Genomic DNA, 17,946 nt, shown 5'->3' with positions numbered 1-17,946 from the left:
CGCCGCAAAGGGCCTTAATGAATTCTCTTTCCCTCCGGCTTGGATTTACCCCTCTAAGTAACTTCCCTTCTAGCTTATAAAGCAGCTCTATCTTATAATTAAGAAAGCCTCTGTTAATTAGCTTATAGTAATACTATATAAGTAGGAGGATCTTATAACTAAAGATTACTAATCTAATACAGCTAGTATTATCTTTTTTTCCTTAGTTTATTCTAATTTCTATTACTATATTATAAAGCTTACTATAATTATTTTTCTTAATAGCTTAGTTAATTATATTAATTATATTATAGCCTTCTATTAGATAAGGCTTATTAAGATTAGGTATTTATAGGCTTCTCCTAAGTATTATAATAGTAAAGCTATAATACTATTAGTAGTTATAATTAGAAGAGGAGAAGTTAGATTAGAGTACTTACTGTAGAAGTATAGTAGATAATTTAAGTATAATATCTATAGAGATTAGTAAAAGAGTAGCCTTTAAAGTAGGTTATAGGAAGAAGATTAGGGCTAGCTAAAGAGCAAGGCTTTCTAGCTAGGTTATATATAGCTAGGTTTAGACTATAATTAAGGCAGCTAATTATAATAATATTAACTTAATAAAGCTTTGCCTATTAAGGGGTAATAAATATTTAAATTATATTAGACTTTAGAGATACTTAGATATACCTTTTAAGGCTAATTTATAAACTTAAAAAAAAAAAAAAACAACCCTAGTAGTTTTATTATATATACCTTATGTTTTCTACTAATTATTATATGCCTTATTAAATAAATTAATACTAAGACCTTATAATTATTGTGACGGTTGGTTCCCAACTGTGGATAAACTAAGCCGTGCTAGGTTTATTGTTGGCAGATGGCGTAGGGCGTGATGCTGAGCTTGTCGAAGTGTCACGTCTCTTAATGGTAGATTCAATGCGTGTTAGGCTTGATCAATGTAAAGAAGTTTTATTGATAGCTGGTGAGCTAAGTTCTATCTACTGCTAAAGGAGTGTATATATACTAGAGGTCTTCGTGAGGACCGATAGTGTGCTGGCGTCGGTCCCCTCAGGACCGATATTGTTTATGCATCGGTCTGTAGGACCGTTGAACGAGAGTCGTCGGTCCTTATCTTATCTTTGGACCGAAAGTATTGGAAGGTCGGTCCAATGTGAGGTGGTGGGTCCGTTCCTGTGATTGGAGAAAAATAATGAGGTACACGTGATGTAACCGCTAGGGTCGTAACAATTATAGATAATCTATTATAATTAATACTAATTTAATATAATTACTATTAATTATATAATAACCTTATTAATTATTATTAATACTTATTAGTATATAAATTATATTTATTAGTACCTTTATAGACTTAGCTTACTAGTTATTAATAAGATTTCTTTATATTAATAAGCCTAATATATATTACTTAATTATTAAGAGATATAATACCTAACCTACTTAGTATTAATACCTTATACACTCTATAAATATAAACCTAGTATAAACTAGTTTCTCTATTTAAAACCTTATTTATTATAATATAATATATATAATTTTAAATAAGGAAATTAATTTATATTAAGTTTATCTTTTATTTTTTTAAGCTTATAAGTTAGCCTTAAAAGGTATATCTAAGTATTTCTAAAATCTAATATAATTTAAATATTTATTACCTTTTAGTAAGTAAAGCTTTATTAAGTAAATATTATTTTAATTAGCTACCTTAATTATAGCCTAAACCTAGCTATATATAACCTAGCTAGAAAGCCTTACTTACTTTTTAATTAGCCCTAATCTTCTTCTTATAACTTACTTTAAAGCTCTTTTATTAACCCCTATAGTATACTTAAATTATTTACTATACTTCTATAATAAGTAATCTAATTTAACTTCTAATTATAACTACTAATAGTATTATAGCTTTACTATTATAATACTTAGAAGAAGCCTATAGGCACCTAATCCTAATAGGTATTATTTAATAAAAGGTTATAATATAACCTATAAAATAAAATAAGCTATTAAGAAAGATAATTATAATAAGCTTTATAATATAATAATAAAAATTAAAATAAATTAAAAAAAAAATATTAGCTATATTAAATTAGTAATTTTTAATTATAAGATCTTCTTACTTTTATAGCCTTATTATTAGCTAATTAATAAAGGCTTCCTTAATTATAAGATAGAGCTGCTTTATAAGCTAGAAGGGAAGTTACTTAGAGGGGTAAATCTAAGCTAGAGGGAAAGAGAATTTATTAAGGCCTTTCGCCTAGGTGGCTTATATAATAAGTAGCTTAAGGCTATCTAGTGGCAGGCCAAGAAGGTACTAGAGAAGACTAAACCTTAATAAGAGGGGGACGGCATACCGTGTGATCTGGGTTGGAAGAGGGGTAATCATAGGGTTCAGAGAAATGGGAAGAAATGTATTAAGTTTTATGTGAGTTTAGTTGCCTAACGTCAAAGACCTGAAGTCGTGACTAATGTCGGCGTCGGCGGCGTAAAGAGGGTTAAATAGGTTATAGGATATAGTATATTATAGATTTAACAGATTAGCCAAACATTAGTGTACTATTAATATAAACAAGGGTTAAGCTAATTATATTAAGTTTATTATTAATAATTATATAAATTATAATACTAAGTAGTATTAAAATATTATATTTTTTAATAGTAGATTTAATTTATATTAGGCTTAATTAATATAAAAAAGTTTTATTAATAGTTAATAAGCTAAATTTACTAGTTTATTAGTAGTAAGCATAGATCCACTGCAGCAGATTGTGGCTATACCCCTACTGATTAGGACCCTGATAACAGAATAAGTAACTACTACAGAAGCTTAGAGATAATAAACAGTGGAGCTTCTATAGCCGACGCCGTGAACGCGACTTCTGTGCCTATAACGACTGCTGCTCAACCTACCAGCTTTGCTGCGGCGAGCCCAACCTTGGCACGTGGGAGACGAGTCAAGACCAGGACTATCTAGAGAGCCTCCCTAGGAGAGACAGTATGAGGCAGTCATACACACCTGTTGTCGACTGATAGTCGCAGGACGATGCTTTTCTTTAGCTGTGCTGGTGAGTGTTCGGAGTGGTTTTTGGTACTCTGCGGGCGAGAGCGTATTTGGCGAAGCGATGGTTGAACAAGAGATCCTGCGTTTCTTTAGAGCTGTCTCTGATTTTCAATCTCCTTACTATAGTACTCCAATGCTGTTTTGAAGGGGTTCCCTGGTATTAGTGTAGGCAGCTAATAATAACTCCATTAAATCTGTTTTTAAGTACAAGCCAAGTGTGATTGTTCTTTTCTGTGAAATAACGGCAAAATGCCATTGAACTTATTTACACGAAGCGTCTCGCCGATCAGAACTAGATTGAAACATGTAATATCTGAATTTAATGTAGCCTTGATATCCTTTGGCCATCTCCGAGGCTTCCGTATTATATAACATCATGTTCCATCTTTCTTACACCTCTATAAGCTGAAGGATCCTCAGTAGGTTGGAAGCCGGTATTCTGATCGGATGTGTTATCGCGCGTTAATTCCAAACGTCAATAATTCGACGGTTTGACAGGCATGTCCGATTTTCATTGTGTCGTATGGAGCCTAGGAAGATTGAATATCTTCATAACACGGTCAGGCAGCGCACTGGCATTGAACGTTCGAACTCTCACTCGGTGGGCCACTGTCATATGATATCCAACGCGAACATTCATTCTGATCTATCTGGGACTGAGGCCCATTTGGCGGAGTGGCTGGGTATGCGCGCTCCTACATTCTGGGGGTGAATACTCAGCTGAGTTGAATATCCAGCACGTCGACCCCACTAAGGGCTTGGAAAAGCGACATTATTCAAAACACAGGACAACCCTTGAAGTACTCCAACACTTATACATTGAATACAGCACTTCCACACTTACTAGGGCTTCAGGCAGTACTTTCTCGCACTTGTTACCGAAGCACGCGTTGAGACTCTGCCTTATACTTATTACTGACCGCTCGAATACGCATCCGTATGCGCTAAGCACGGATGTAAGATATATGGGCTAATCATAAACGTGCGGCGGCTCGTTCTGGTAACCGAGGCTACAATGAAAGAAGGTTTTTCCTTGCCTTCCAGCCGAAAGTGGACTTAGAAATATTTAGACATCCAATGGAAAACCATATGGCTTCTTTGTATTCTTCTCGCGTCGCTATTGCACCCTCAAACTAATATATTTAATAGCTCTACCTTAGATCTTAACAGTTACCATTTGATACGTGGCGTTAGAGGGCAAGCGATGCTGGCGCTACTCGCAACCCGCGCCAGTATCATCAGTCCGTTGATCATCAAGCAAATCCCCACCACTTCATGTCCTCATTGCCCTGGGTCGAAACGGGATGTCCAACGCCCTGAGCCCAGACGCCTTCGAGCTTACTGCCCAGGACATATGTTGTCCAACCACTGACAGGACTATTAGTGAGCACCTGATCTGGGGTTGTGTCATAGCCAAGCACCGGAGCCCAATTGGCAAGCGACTTATTGAAGGTAGATGTACCAATAATGGTGTCCGCAGAGCCTAGATAGAGTTGAATACTCGGGTAATTGCCAGTATATCCTGGATACTGGTTCTTGATGTTCGCCGTGGAAGCAGCAGAATAGACGATGGCGCTCTTGAAGACGTCAGGGTAGGCTCCTGCGAGCGTAAACTATCACTCGCATTGTCAGAGGCCTCACGATATCCCATACCCAAGACGACAGACTTACCGCCATTGTTCCGCCAGAAGACACTCCAGAGACGAATACTTTGCTCGAGCTGGCTTTGTATGTGCTTATCACGTAGGCAGCCATGCTAGCAATCGATTGGCTTGCGCCACCGCCGTTATGCAAAAGTGATTTGCTCGAGGTCGCATCCCAGGCGCCTTGGGGGGACTCTGGATAGACGGCAATAAAGCCGTATTGCTCGGCCAGTGTCGCATAAGGCGTAGATGTAAACTGCTGCTGGGCGTTACCGGAAGCGCCGTGGAGCGTAAAAACGACGCCAGGTTGTGTGGCGATTTTGGGCCGGAACGTAGATATACATGTTAAGACTGCCGGGATTGTTACCAAAATTGGTGACCTGCGTCAAAGTGGCTCGCTTGTCGACCGTTCTCGCCTGAGAGAAATTGCCAAGAAGAGCAAGTGTCAGAAGATTAAGAAGCTTCATTGCGGATACAACGCTTCCAGTAATTTAATGATATATGATAATAGAGGAGGGCAAGCTAGAATGAGTTCAAGCTGACAGCTAGGCAGGGAATGAATGATTGTTCGACTGATGACCTTGCGACAAGGACCTTTATATAACAGGAGAGGCACTCAACAATCAAAGCTCAATTTCAACCGTCGTCGCTCGGAATACACGATATCCGGATATTTTGTACTCCATGCGCTTTTGAAGCGTTCTTACGCAGGCCCATGGTTAGGGTATTCTCGTCAAAACAGTGACATGTGTTAGCCTGCATGCGAACCAAACCAATTGTAAGGATGGCGATGGATAATTCATCCCGACAAGGCGCTAGATCGCAGTCAAGATTGCGGGGTAGATCATGTTGCGTATGATAAGGCGCTAAATCGAGCTCAGAATATCCGAGTCATCATAACCCACGTAGTGTAGCGATACGTATCAAGAGCGAGGCCGTGGTCCACGGGGGCTAACTTCGGGCTAGTTTTCTACTGGCTGATTGACCGCCAACACAGGAGGGCTCACTGAGAAAAAAAAAGTCTTTATGGACAGCTGGCGAGCTACTTTTTACGGAGTCCTAACGAACATGTTTTACACTCTTGCAGGCGTAAGCATGTGGAGTTCGACATGTAGACTATTCTGGCCAAGATGTTTGACCCACCGCTTTGTCCCTACCCAAACGCAGACTCGGCGGAGGTAACAGCTCAGGCAAGAACGAAGAGAAATTCCTGGGACGCTAGTATTGAGACTTCTCGTGCCTAACCATTTTAGTCGGTACAGGATTGCAAAGATCTTCAATGGCCTCACTGCCTTCAACCTCAATAATAGAATAGTTTCTAGACTTATACACTTTAATCAAATACTGCGATAGGCAATAATGGTAAAAGAAGAACCCAATAGTGAAAATGAAAATGCTCTTTTGCGGCTTTGCTTCAAAAAGACAAATAGCTGTTGCCAGGAAAGACTGGCTGGTGATAGGCTTAGCTCTGGTCAAGGAAAGTTCGAGACCAAGGCCATCGGCAAAAGGGGGTCTCGGATATTCCATAAGTGGCTAATCCGCCAAATATCCGATCGGCTGGGTTTCGGGTAGTACGGTGCCGGTCGAGTGCTGTGCCACCTTGGCATTCATTCCAGCTCTCACTTCCCATTAATCAGGACTAATGTAAACTGACATGTCTTGTGGCTACGCGGGGTAATGGCCCAATCCAAGCTGCAAATCTGAATCACTATAGCGAAATTTGGGGTAGAAAACCTGGGGCCGCTGGACCCTAGATATCTACACTCTTAATTATATTAAACCCGCGGCTCCTGCCCCCTTTTGCTTGACTTGATCTTGACAATAATTCTAGCCAAATCCTCACTTCATCACATTTCTTGTTCTCAAACTTCTGTTTTAACCCTCATTCAACCCATCTTTCTTAGTGACTGCGATCACGACTATGACAGATCAGAAGGACGAGACGACCTTAAACACCAATCTTGGTAGGAAACCATCTGCTGTTGATCTCGAGAGGGTTCCCAGCTCAGTGATGGGAAGCAGCGCAGAACTCGATGAAAAGATGGACAGAAAGTTGCTTTAAAAGATCAATTAAAAGTTGATGCCTGTGGTAGGTCATATCTGCTTTCCTGTTACAAATTAAACCTGATGTTATAAGCTCTGCTTCACTTATGCTCTATAATACTACGACAAGGCCATTTTCAGTCAAGCCGCCATCTTTGGCCTACAGGAGGATCTCAAGCTTGCGACTGGTCTTAAATATTTTTAGGTCTCTCTGATCTTCTATTTTAGATATATTGCAGGCACTTATCCTATCTCGTTCCTCGCCTAATAATATCTAATCCTAATAGCTTATATAGCTATCTGCATCTTATGGTTATTTATTATCCTCTATATGCCTGCCTGCACTTTATATTTAGGCCTACTTATTAACCGCTTTATGCTTAGTCTCGTCGAGGCAGGTGTTTCTCTTATCTTTATGCTTATTATAGGCCTCTGGTATACCTACTTAGAATAGGTATTATAATCTAATTGGTGGTATTCCTGCAGCAGTAGGTCTCTCCTAATCTCGCCCCTTATTAATTATAAACTTAGCTATATTAAGGGAGGTGCTCTTAACTCTTAGCAATAGATATATATTATTACCAGTCTTGCCACCCTGGCCTAGGGGATTGCTCTATAGTAGTTATTCCCTGATAGCCCTTAGACCGCCAAGGGGTTTATAGAAGCTAAGCGCCGCCTTCTACTAGAGCAAGTTTAATAGAATAATACTAGGGCTAAAGATAAGAATTTCAAACCCTATTAACTTTAAGAAGTCTTATTAGACTATAAAATATAAGGTATAATTATTTTATTTATTATTTCCTGTATTAGTTCCGGCGCTATAATAACTTTTGAGACTTTTATATTTAAGGATATAGGTTTTGATATTTTTATATTACTATTACTTAATCTCCCTATTAGTGCCCTGGCCTTTATTTATATCCTTAGTTTAGGTTATATTAGCAGGAAGGTTCCTAACTCTATGCTTTATATTATTATAGGGACGTGTATTCCTGTTATCTCGGGCTATTCGTTAATCTAGCAATTGCCAGATTCTAACAGAGCAGGGCGAATTGTTGGCTTCTACCTCATCAACTTCTTCTCTTCCGCATAGGTTTAGTGCATTAAACTAGGCACTTCTAATGTTGCTAGACACACCAAGAAAGCTATATATACTGCTAGGACATTCATAGGCTATTCTCTTAGGAATATCATAGGCCCTCTCATATTTGACGCGTAAGTAGACCACCAGAAGACCGCATTTGACCTACGTCTGCTGACCTTCTTAGAAAATTCGCACCACGTTACGATGAATCATTCACGGGAATCATGATTTGCTTTGCGGTTTATGTCTTCGCTGCTATCGCGCTCCGATGGGCACTTGACCGAGAGAATAACAGACGCGACAGCCTCCACGGTCCACCTGAGTTAATTCATGGGTTGGAAGACTTAACAGATCGGGAAAATAAATCATTTAGATACAGATTGTAGTATGTAACAAACAGCAGAGAATCTTTTAAAAGGGGGCATTAGGACTATAATTAAAATCAGATCTCCTTCAAGTCCTTGTACGCGGCGAGCAGTCTGTATATCAGTGCTTTATCTAGACTTTTCTCCTACGAGGACGATGGCGACGTTTGTGCTGTTATGCGAATGCCTAGTGTAGCTACCTCACTATAGAAGTATTTCGCCACCGTGCCGTTCTCTCGGTTCTGGGACCTTGTCACCACTGATGAGATTCGGTAGATTTAAATACGTAGATTTGTATGATCCCATTACAGTAAAGAGATCATACATATCTTTAACACATGATCATGTTCTCCTATTCTGTCTAGGCATCTGCCCCCCTGCGAGTTTGTTGCGTCGGACTTCATACATTCCTGGTTATAGACTATGGAATTTGGAACACACATCATGGAATGGCTTCTGCTATATACTCACCGCAGTACGAGGATACGTATAGCCAATAAATGATTTTTCGTTAGGTAAAGCAACAGGAACGATTTCCTCACAAGAAGGGTAAAGTAGCTGGCATTTCAAACGTCGACGGAAAATCTAGGGCCCAGTAGGAAGTAACAATAATAAGTAGATCAAGAAAATATCGGTACATAAATCAAGTCAGCTTTCGCTGATCGCACCCAGATCTCTAATATTAGTTAGTGCAAAGAATCAACCGAGGGTGGAAAAAGCTTATGAACACAAGAAATGCTTATGTTTTGAGGCGTTCAGGAGTTGAACGACAAGCCTTTCTTTCTGTGTAAGGCATTTAAATGCGTGGCCTCCTCCATTCATGTTATCCGATCGGCAGAAAATCAACGATACCGACGTCCTAAAGTCTGTTCCAGTACTCTTCTTGTTGCAAATCCCGACTCTTATTTGTGTCGACAATGGGATGAGTGGATGGTGTCTGAGTTATTGTCATTGCCGCTTATTATGTCACTACTATACAGGGACAGAAACGCTTTGGTCAGCTTTTTTGTGGACTGGAGCGATTTTTCCTGTGACGAATGCCGCTGAGCATTATCCATCTTTGTAAATGATCAGGAAACGTAGGCAGGCTTAGTAATAAAGCCGAATAATGGCTGTGTATTCTCGGGCTATACACCACTTCATTTCTTCCGTGATATCAAATGGATGGTATCCTTATCAACAATGATTGACACAGAGGCGAAGACGCACCCTCGTCTTTTTGTACAATGGGATCTAGAGCAGCACTTTTACGCCATGAAAAATCATCTTCATCGTAACAGAATGCCGCTATTTGTGAAGGCATTACATCTTGATTCCCAAAATGGCTTACAACCTGTGCTAATGATGATTTTTAACCACGCGACGTATATTCGTATCTTGGTAGAATGATCCATAAATCGGCCACCTATTCTCACAATGCAAAGGATTTAAAGGCCGATCAATATCAGAGACGCAGCTTCAACTCAGTAGCCTAGATTGCCGATCGTATCGGTCTTTGACGACAGCTTAACTATATTCAGAAACGACCTCTGTCGACTTTCAACGTACATGAGAACCTAGACTGACGAGGACATGGCGCTGAAAATGTTGCCGAGCAAACCAGGTAAAGTGATACTTGTCCATGCACGTGTAGACATATCCGACACGGTCACTTTCTACGAAAGTATCTTGGGAGGTGGTGTACTCGGGTTTGAAGATAACGTCGCCTTGCTCATGTCGCTCCTTTGATAGATCGAGGATGTTGAGAATATTCGTTGAGACAATTGATCGAAATGCCAATGCTAGTTCGTGAACACCGCCAGCCGAAGCCTTGATATATCTTCTCTCGATTTCTTGAAGCCCTTGGTCTAGCTTCAGGAATCTCTGAATCATGGGGAACTTATCGTTGTTCGTAACAGCTCGTCTTGAATCCATCACAAATCTCATCACCCGGTTGATGATGAGGACGAAGCCCATCTCAGTTGGTTCATCACGCGGCTCGATTGGCCTTGTAGAGCCCGGAAACAGATTAACGTCATTGAGATTTTGAGGCTGTTTGGTACTGAAATTGCCCTGGAATATATTTTGGCTCATGCCGGTCACATTGGCGTGTTGTAAAAGTATTTGCCACCAGATGCGCCTCCGCATCTCAGTTTCGAACGGAGTAAGATTGAAAAGCTCGCCGTCTTGGTGATAGCCCATGTTAATCGCAATAAACAGGACAGCATGACTGAACATTCGGGCTTTCTGTTTGTCGCCATGTGCATCGAGCGATATCTACAAATGTCTAGTCAATTTGAAGAACATAATCCAAGTACGGAGCGATGCCTTACTAGAAAGAGGACGAGAGCTTGAAGAATTGCCATGTCGTTATTCTCGAATAAATTAAACTGAAGTAACGCATGCCTTGTGCGCGCCATCAATTCTTGTACTAGGATGCCACGAAGCATACCTAGTAGTTCTCGACATTCCCGCTCATCTAGTGTTATAGCAGCCATAAGTGATATAGCGCAGAGGAGGCACTGGTAATTCTGAGGAATGCGATCCAGGTCAACTGCAGCCTCTGTGACATAAGGCTGAAGTGTAGGGATGTGGACAATCTTGGTCAAAGGATTGACGCGGTCCAAGTAGATCTGCCATAGCCTGAATATGTGTACAGGACTAGGTCGACAGGTTCCGATAGAATACGACGCACCAACATAGGATAGGAGAAATGGAGTATTGTCCTCATGGAAAGGGCTCGCGTGATCTGGAGCCTGCGACTCTTGGACTCCCTCGGTATGGATGGCAGGCCCCATGGCTTTAAGCTAATGTCAACTGTCAGAGCAATGTACTTGCGATGGTCCACACTACTTACTGAATCATCATACGAGAGCTTGCTATTCGAGAGGTGGATGTGGTCATTGGCCTTTTCAATGTTGTCCATCAATAACTTCTCAGCTGATTGCAGCGCTGTCGACATCACTGAATGTAATCTTGTTCGATTCTGGGTGACAAGAGGTTGGGAATATTGTCTGGGTCTCATTTTCGAGATGGATGGCGATGTATTGGTGACGAAATGGGTGAGAAGTCCTTCACAATTGTTGACACGCTCTAAGAGACCCTCTCTGGCCTGCAGGCGTCTTCGACTTGGGGCTGGGATAGAGGGTGTACAGTTCAGACAGGCCTACAATAATATAAGAACTCGAGAACAGATGAGAGTGGCTACATCTGGCAAATACAACAGACCTTGAGACATCTGGCGCACGGAGTACTGTGGTCACATTTGACTCTGCGACGACGACACTGAACACAAGCCAACGGCTTGGAAGATTTCGAATTGGTTTCGCATCCTTCACTATCTGGTGACATGGCTTCATCCCACCTGTTACAGAACAAACAGACAGCTAAAACCAGTTGATAAACAGCCTGCTGACAGGGGTTAGATTAACACTAATCAAAAAGTATGCACTTCGCTCTGTTAAAGATTTGCCTCACAGGTGACATAAGATAAGTTATCTACGAAAAAAGATGTCCATCGTCTTCCTTATGTATTTGTAGTGTCTATCTGACTTAAACACACCGTAAAGCGCCCAGAAATACCCGTGCTGTCTTGTAAGCGGAACTTTCTTGATACCAAACTCTTTACAGGTCAAATAAAGCCCGGCTTCCGAAATTGGAAAATTAGTCCGGTTGCATGGTCACCTGCCATTTGTTTTACAGCTGACCTCCGAATGTGACTAAGCTCAGCGCGCGGTTACCGAAAGGGGATTAAGACGCTGTACGAGAAGAGAAGAATGGTAAGGGTGAGGTTGATTGCTGTGGCAAGCAAACCCACCGGTGATCGCTCCTGAAAAGAACACCCTGCGAGCTGAGGGCTGTGACCAGAGGCTATGGAGATACCTCGGTAGTCGATATTGAAGAAAGAAAACAGCAAGGCACAAGCATTATACTCTGACCATATTGGGCCTCCACAATGGATTTTGCATTTAGTTACATGTGCTTTTGGCATAATTGAGGTCTATTGTCATGCTCGAAACATCATGGTTTGTTTGAGAGCTAAGTCGCGCATAGACGCTAAATACAGGCCTCCGGAACATTTCAGGCTCTCTAAGCTCATTTGCAAATATTGTAAATCTGTCCAGGGCCGTGACATTTTCCAATCTAGTGGGGGTGGCCGTCAGTAAGCAGTATCGTCGGATTGAGGACCTGAAGCTACCTACCACGTTGTCGTAACAACAGACAGTACCAGCAGGAGCATTAGTAGGGCAGAGTGCACCGGCAGCGCCAGCAGGGCATTGATCTTAGGGCGCAGGTGCCGCGATAGCAATGCAAGCAAGAAGGGCGAGAACATTGAAGCGCATTATGGGAGTTGGAGCTGATATTGGAATAGGTGGATACTACTGGGTTGAAGGACGAGGAGAATAACTGTGAATTAATGGTAGAGGAAAAAGAGAAGAGCCGAATCTATAAAGTATCCTAAGTACTTGCCCGACTAGATAAGATATCCGTGGTCGTACTTTTGAAACTAGCGTGCAGGGTACATAAGCAGGTTATGATGTAAATTGCATGAAGGCGGAGAACGGTTTTGGCCTACAGGGTTACAACGCCAATGACATCCATAATGGATTTAGCAAAGTTGGGCTGTTCATTTTGTGGAATAAAAATACATGTTCGGAGATATATACCATTAAAAGCTAAGACGTCTGTTCTGTATCTTAGAGAAATTACTTATAGAGCTGACCTGAGGACTACCGCCAGCGTCCTATGCTCCAAATATCCATGCTTGTATGCATATTTCACTCGTGTTGGCCATAAGAAAGGTAATGGTCTGGAACCCGAGGCCAGTGGTCAACTCCATCCTGGATAATCATCATCATTCCGCCTTGAAGATGATTGTCAATATGGCAATGCAATAGCCAAGCCCCAGGGTTCGTGACATGATATCTTACGACCACCCAAGTCACATTACCGAACGCGGTTAGCGACGCAAAACCATCCCTTTTGGGGGGGTTGACCAGGTTGAAATTCTCCGGTATATCCTTGAGAGCCTCTTCGGTCGAGTTCCATTTGAAGTGGCCCACCCCGGACCCAATTTGGAACATCTTGTTCCCATGCTTGTGAATTGGGTGTGGAGGCATAGGCTCACTGCCAGTAAAAAACAAAAGGTCTACCCAAGTATTGAGTTTGGTGGTGATAGTAACATTGTTCTGTTTATCAACAGCTGGCGCGAAGAGTACAGGCTCCACGGCTGCATCAATATCCGTGGGCATTAGCCGCGTATGGTTCATAGCCCAAAGGTAAGAAGCACCGTCCACCTGCATGCTGAGCGGAAAGAAAGCGTCAGCTTCGGCAGCAACAAACTCAGGCGGAAATGGATGTGCAATAGCTTGGTCAAAGTATTTGACTTCTGGAGAGGTAGGTCTCCCGGCTATATCGATGAAAGGAGTAGAGACGGTGGTGCTGTTCTTGCTACCGACTGAGAGTATTGCGTGTCCCACGAGGATTTGGGCTATGTTGACTGAGCTGCAGCGAATCTTGAATTTTCCAGCCTTTTTCGTATTTACAAATACCGAATACCGGTCGCCATTGGACACAGTTATTGCTTGGACCTTTTGTGGCTCAACATAGGAACCGTCCACGGCATATACCCACATGTCGTGTTCATCGATAGACATAACTGCAGTGATAATGCTGAAGCCTCCAATGATGTCTATAGCGACCCACTCGCCTATTAAATCATCTGGCTCTCGTGTCTCGATAGTTTCGATTGAACCCTTCGTTGCTTTGCAGCCCCAAAAAACAGTTTGGGGCAATGCGTCCTCATCGCCGCTACCGCCACCAAACTTAATCAACGCAGAAGCAGGGAGGCAGCTACCGAAAAAAATATCAGTTTCTATTCACAATCTTGCTGTGGATCTTGTCGTACCCTTTGTCAGTTATTGATGCCCCTGGTACTGTGGCCAGATAGTCTCGCTGTATTTGACTTAGGTGCTTATTCAAGTCGTTCATGTTTGGGCATTGAACATGCCCCTTGCCGTTAAATAGGATAGAGTCGTAGCATGAGATCTCTATGCCAGCCTCCTGTGTTATTTTCCATTTCTCAATGGATGTCAGATGGGTAAAATCAGACACAAGAAGTGGTTTGATTGCTTGTTTGGCCTCCTCCAGACGTCTTTGAACTTTGACATTCGTTGAAATCAGGTGAAATGGCTCAAGCTTGTCTCTCCTCGGACGAATCAATATGGGGCCGTAGAGACCGTCTTCGATCTGGCCATGGAAGTGGGAATGATACCAATAGGATCAATCTGGTCCTGAGTGGGAAGACCAAGTCGCTCTTGCTCATCCCGGCCTCATGGACTCTGGTGTCCAGACTGTAACCGCTGCCATGGCTGCCGCGTATCGGCCATATCTATTCCTAGGTACTATTAATGATCAATTGCTCTAAACTCTTTTTCGAAGCATACCATGGTAGTGAATCGTTGTGTTAAATGGAGAATTGTTAAAAACAGTGACAGATACTCTATCTCCCTCATTGATATCGATGAGGGGACCAGGTGATTGTCCATTGACCAGCATCATCTTTCTAGTAAAACCATCTGGGGTATAATCCTCCCACGTAATGGTCAAGTCGAAGACCCTCTTGCTCCCCGTTAGTATCGAGGTTCTATCTGTTCCTGTGCCAGCGTCGACCTCCAACTGGGAGTCAACCGTATCATAAAGTACATGATTTGTAGGCCATGCGAATAAACTAATGAAGAATAGTTGGACATGTAGAATTAGCAAGGGAAGCCAAGCTGATCGTGCCATGGCGAAGGGAGCGGATGTGATGGAAAACAAAGCTGTAAAGAGCTAGATTATTCCGGCTACAAACACTTCGACGCTTCTACGTTCTTTATATCAGCCTGATAGCCTTTCTGTTAGGTATCTCGACAGGTGGAGATTATGATCGCCAATTGAATCTTATTTAGGTTGACGATCTGGGGCACTAGTAGATATTTTCAGTTATTCCCAGCTGAATCATGGCCACGCTGACCTCACTCGGTAACAGATGAGATCTTCTAACTCACTAAAGGATAATCGGGAACTCGGGGGCTCCAGTGTAGCCGACGTCATGGCCAACGGACGGATGGTTGTAATAGCCCGCAAAATTGAGATTATCTACACGATTGCTTAGAGACCGTGCATTCTTCGAGGTTCCGCTGGCGAGTCGGCACACTTCTTCTTACACCGTTTTGCTTTTTGCCTCATCTACCCCCTTAGTCATACGCGTGGACCTGAATTTACGGCCACAGCCTGTTATCTCACCTTCTACTTAAGTTGTGGTTCATGAAGCCAGCAGCTTTCATTGGCTAGTCTAAGATTTGCGAGTAATACAGTTCTGATACACCTTTCTTCCATAAGACTTCATGACGACCTGCACTTGGCGAGTGGTCTTTCGGTCAGCCAGATGCATCTAGGTGGCATGACTCCGACCCTAAGCTGAGTGTGACAGGAAACTCCGTGCCCAGGATCATCTGCAGGTATTTAGAGTCTGGGTGCTTTAGGTTTGAGACTAACCCCTGACAGGAGGTCCGGTACGCCGCAGAATACGTCATTACCGCGCGGCTGGCCGAGGGCTGCTAGCGTTATGAGCTACCAACCTTTTCAAAATAATTGACAATTGTTGACGATTGCTTTACCACGCTTGTCGTAGTAAGACAATTATTATTATTAACAGGAATGCAACATAATTATCCTTGTTGATCCTCTATCACTGATGCATCTCAACATTCCTATCCCTAAAGCTAATATAACCAACTTTGCAATGTAGACCAACAACGACACTGTGGACTGGAAGTCTTCGACTGACGAAAAGCGTCACTTCCAACGCCCCGCTACGGTTATACGAAATTTCATCTCAAGACAGCCGGGCGCAAGATTCCCACCGGAGCAAGGCAGATATCATCTTTACATGAGCTATGCTTCTCCATGGGTATGAATATAACGAAGAGCCTAGATGTGTGAAGCATTATTGAAGGAGAGGATTGTATAACAGGCTCATCGGCTTTTGATCGCTCGCAAATTGAAGGGCCTAGACGACATTATTTCCTTTTCAGTCGTCCACTAGCATCTCGATTTCCGGTCTGGTAAGTTTCTGGAGATGTTTAGCCGATCGCCTATGGCCTTAGTGTGAGAAATACTGACAAAGAGCAAACAAAGGGTGGCGCTTCGCAACTCCAGCCGACACGGACGCGGAAGGCGAGAACGTCGTTCCAGATCCATTGCACGATAGCTTCACCCACCTCCGCCAAGCCTATTTTGAGACAGACCCGAATTACGCAGCAAGATTCTCCGTTCCTGTTCTATATGACAAGATCAACCGGGTCATTGTAAACAACGAAAGCAGCGAGATACTGCGCATGTTTGGAACCGAGGTAAGAGGTCCGGGGCTTCACCACCTTCTCACGTTCTCCAAATTCTGTCATTTCGGTATTCCAGAGTCGCTCTGACGGCTGACAATCTCAGTTCGACCATTTGATAGCGGAAAAGTACCGATCGATCTCCCTGTACCCTCCGGAGCACCAGAAGGAAATCGACGAGGCCCACGAATGGCACTAAAACGATATCAACAACGGCGTTCACAAGTGCGGTTCCGCAAGCTCGCAAGAGGCTTATGACGAAGATGTAACGACGCTATTCAGGGCACTGCACAAAGTTGAAGCTTATCTAGCCACCAGCTCAGGATCTTATTGGCTTGGCGACAAGATATCCGAGGTTGACATAAGACTGTGAGTACTGAAACACTGATATATACTCCCGTGGTATGGTTAACAGATTCCATCCAGCTTTGTGACTCTAATCAGGTTTGATGTACCGGTAAGTTAAGGCTTCGCTCTTCTGCTGCTTACTTCTTATGTTCTACGAGTCGCTACAGTCATGTATGCACTACACACTTGGACTGATTTTTGCGCCTTGGAATTAATGTTTCTAACAGAGACCACAGCCAGTCTATACGTATCACTTCAAGTGTAATGTCAGGGATATTCGGTCTGGTTACCCCCACATTCACAAATGGCTTCGTACGCTTTACTGGACAATCCCGGCCTTCAAAGATACAACCAATTTTCTTCACATCAAGAACCATTACACTAGAAGCCATACTAACATCAACCCATCCGCCATGACCGCTGCCGGACCATCGCCAAATATTCTTGGGCTAGGCGGAGATGTTACAGTAGTCAAGTCTGCTACGAAATAGAAACAGAAACTATCTTTATTTGCTTTGTCGTGAACTTGCTCTGGTGTAAAGTCTTCGAGCACCTCAGATAAATGCAACATCATGAAGTGTACGGTTTCTAATTGTGTTAGCGTGATTGCAAGATTTTATTCTTTCTCTCTCCAAACTTGAAAGGAAAAAAATATTTATGGCTAATATTTCATTAAATTTACGAACACCTTAATCAAATGAATTTAAAAGATATGATCAGTTCTTTTCGCAAGTTAAATCATTTTTAAGACAGCGCTTCTTTATTGTGTAAGTAAGCTTTCGTATGTATGTATGTATGTATGTGTAAAGTAAGCTTTCGTAGTTTGTGCTCAGAATACTGTAGGGTAGGCCATCTTAGCTCTACGGGCATGCTGACCACCTCATTTGTCTGTCCGAAACTGCGATATGATTGGCTTCAATCAAATGAAGCCCAATTTTCCATGTCCGATTAGGTTAAACGGTGGTGGCGTAAACGGGTGACAAGGAACTGGGTTATGATCAAATGTGTAAGGGGGAGAGACCCTTAGTTAGTGCAGGCAACT

At 42.4% G+C, this 17,946-nt stretch overlaps 4 protein-coding genes across 4 annotated transcripts; 1 reads left to right on the top strand and 3 right to left on the bottom strand.

The window, feature by feature from the left end:
• Nucleotides 1-4,314: 4,314 nt before the first annotated feature.
• On the bottom strand, nucleotides 4,315-5,171 carry FOXG_05591 (uncharacterized protein; the record flags this gene model as incomplete). Its single annotated transcript, XM_018384005.1, has 3 exons — nucleotides 4,315-4,674; nucleotides 4,733-4,963; nucleotides 5,037-5,171. 3 exons carry the CDS (start codon nucleotides 5,169-5,171, stop codon nucleotides 4,315-4,317), a joined length of 726 nt encoding a protein of 241 aa, XP_018241019.1.
• Nucleotides 5,172-9,735: 4,564 nt separating this feature from the next.
• Nucleotides 9,736-11,137, bottom strand: FOXG_05590 (uncharacterized protein; the record flags this gene model as incomplete). The annotated part of the gene is made up of 3 exons (XM_018384004.1): nucleotides 9,736-10,452; nucleotides 10,509-10,982; nucleotides 11,033-11,137. 3 exons carry the CDS (start codon nucleotides 11,135-11,137, stop codon nucleotides 9,736-9,738), a joined length of 1,296 nt encoding a protein of 431 aa, XP_018241018.1.
• A 1,816-nt stretch (nucleotides 11,138-12,953) lies between these two features.
• FOXG_05589 (uncharacterized protein) lies at nucleotides 12,954-14,166 on the bottom strand (the record flags this gene model as incomplete). The annotated part of the gene is made up of 2 exons (XM_018384003.1): nucleotides 12,954-14,028; nucleotides 14,084-14,166. The coding sequence occupies 2 exons, from the start codon at nucleotides 14,164-14,166 to the stop codon at nucleotides 12,954-12,956; spliced, it is 1,158 nt and encodes a 385-aa protein (XP_018241017.1).
• A 343-nt stretch (nucleotides 14,167-14,509) lies between these two features.
• FOXG_19079 (glutathione S-transferase) lies at nucleotides 14,510-16,755 on the top strand (the record flags this gene model as incomplete). Its single annotated transcript, XM_018399264.1, has 3 exons — nucleotides 14,510-14,576; nucleotides 16,357-16,571; nucleotides 16,663-16,755. The coding sequence occupies 3 exons, from the start codon at nucleotides 14,510-14,512 to the stop codon at nucleotides 16,753-16,755; spliced, it is 375 nt and encodes a 124-aa protein (XP_018241016.1).
• Nucleotides 16,756-17,946: the final 1,191 nt, after the last annotated feature.

Source organism: Fusarium oxysporum, chromosome 2 (assembly GCF_000149955.1).
Source record: "Fusarium oxysporum f. sp. lycopersici 4287 chromosome 2, whole genome shotgun sequence".
Classification (NCBI taxonomy): domain Eukaryota; kingdom Fungi; phylum Ascomycota; class Sordariomycetes; order Hypocreales; family Nectriaceae; genus Fusarium; species Fusarium oxysporum.
Note: the sequence above shows the minus strand (reverse complement) of the source record. Positions and strands in the feature narration are given on the sequence as shown.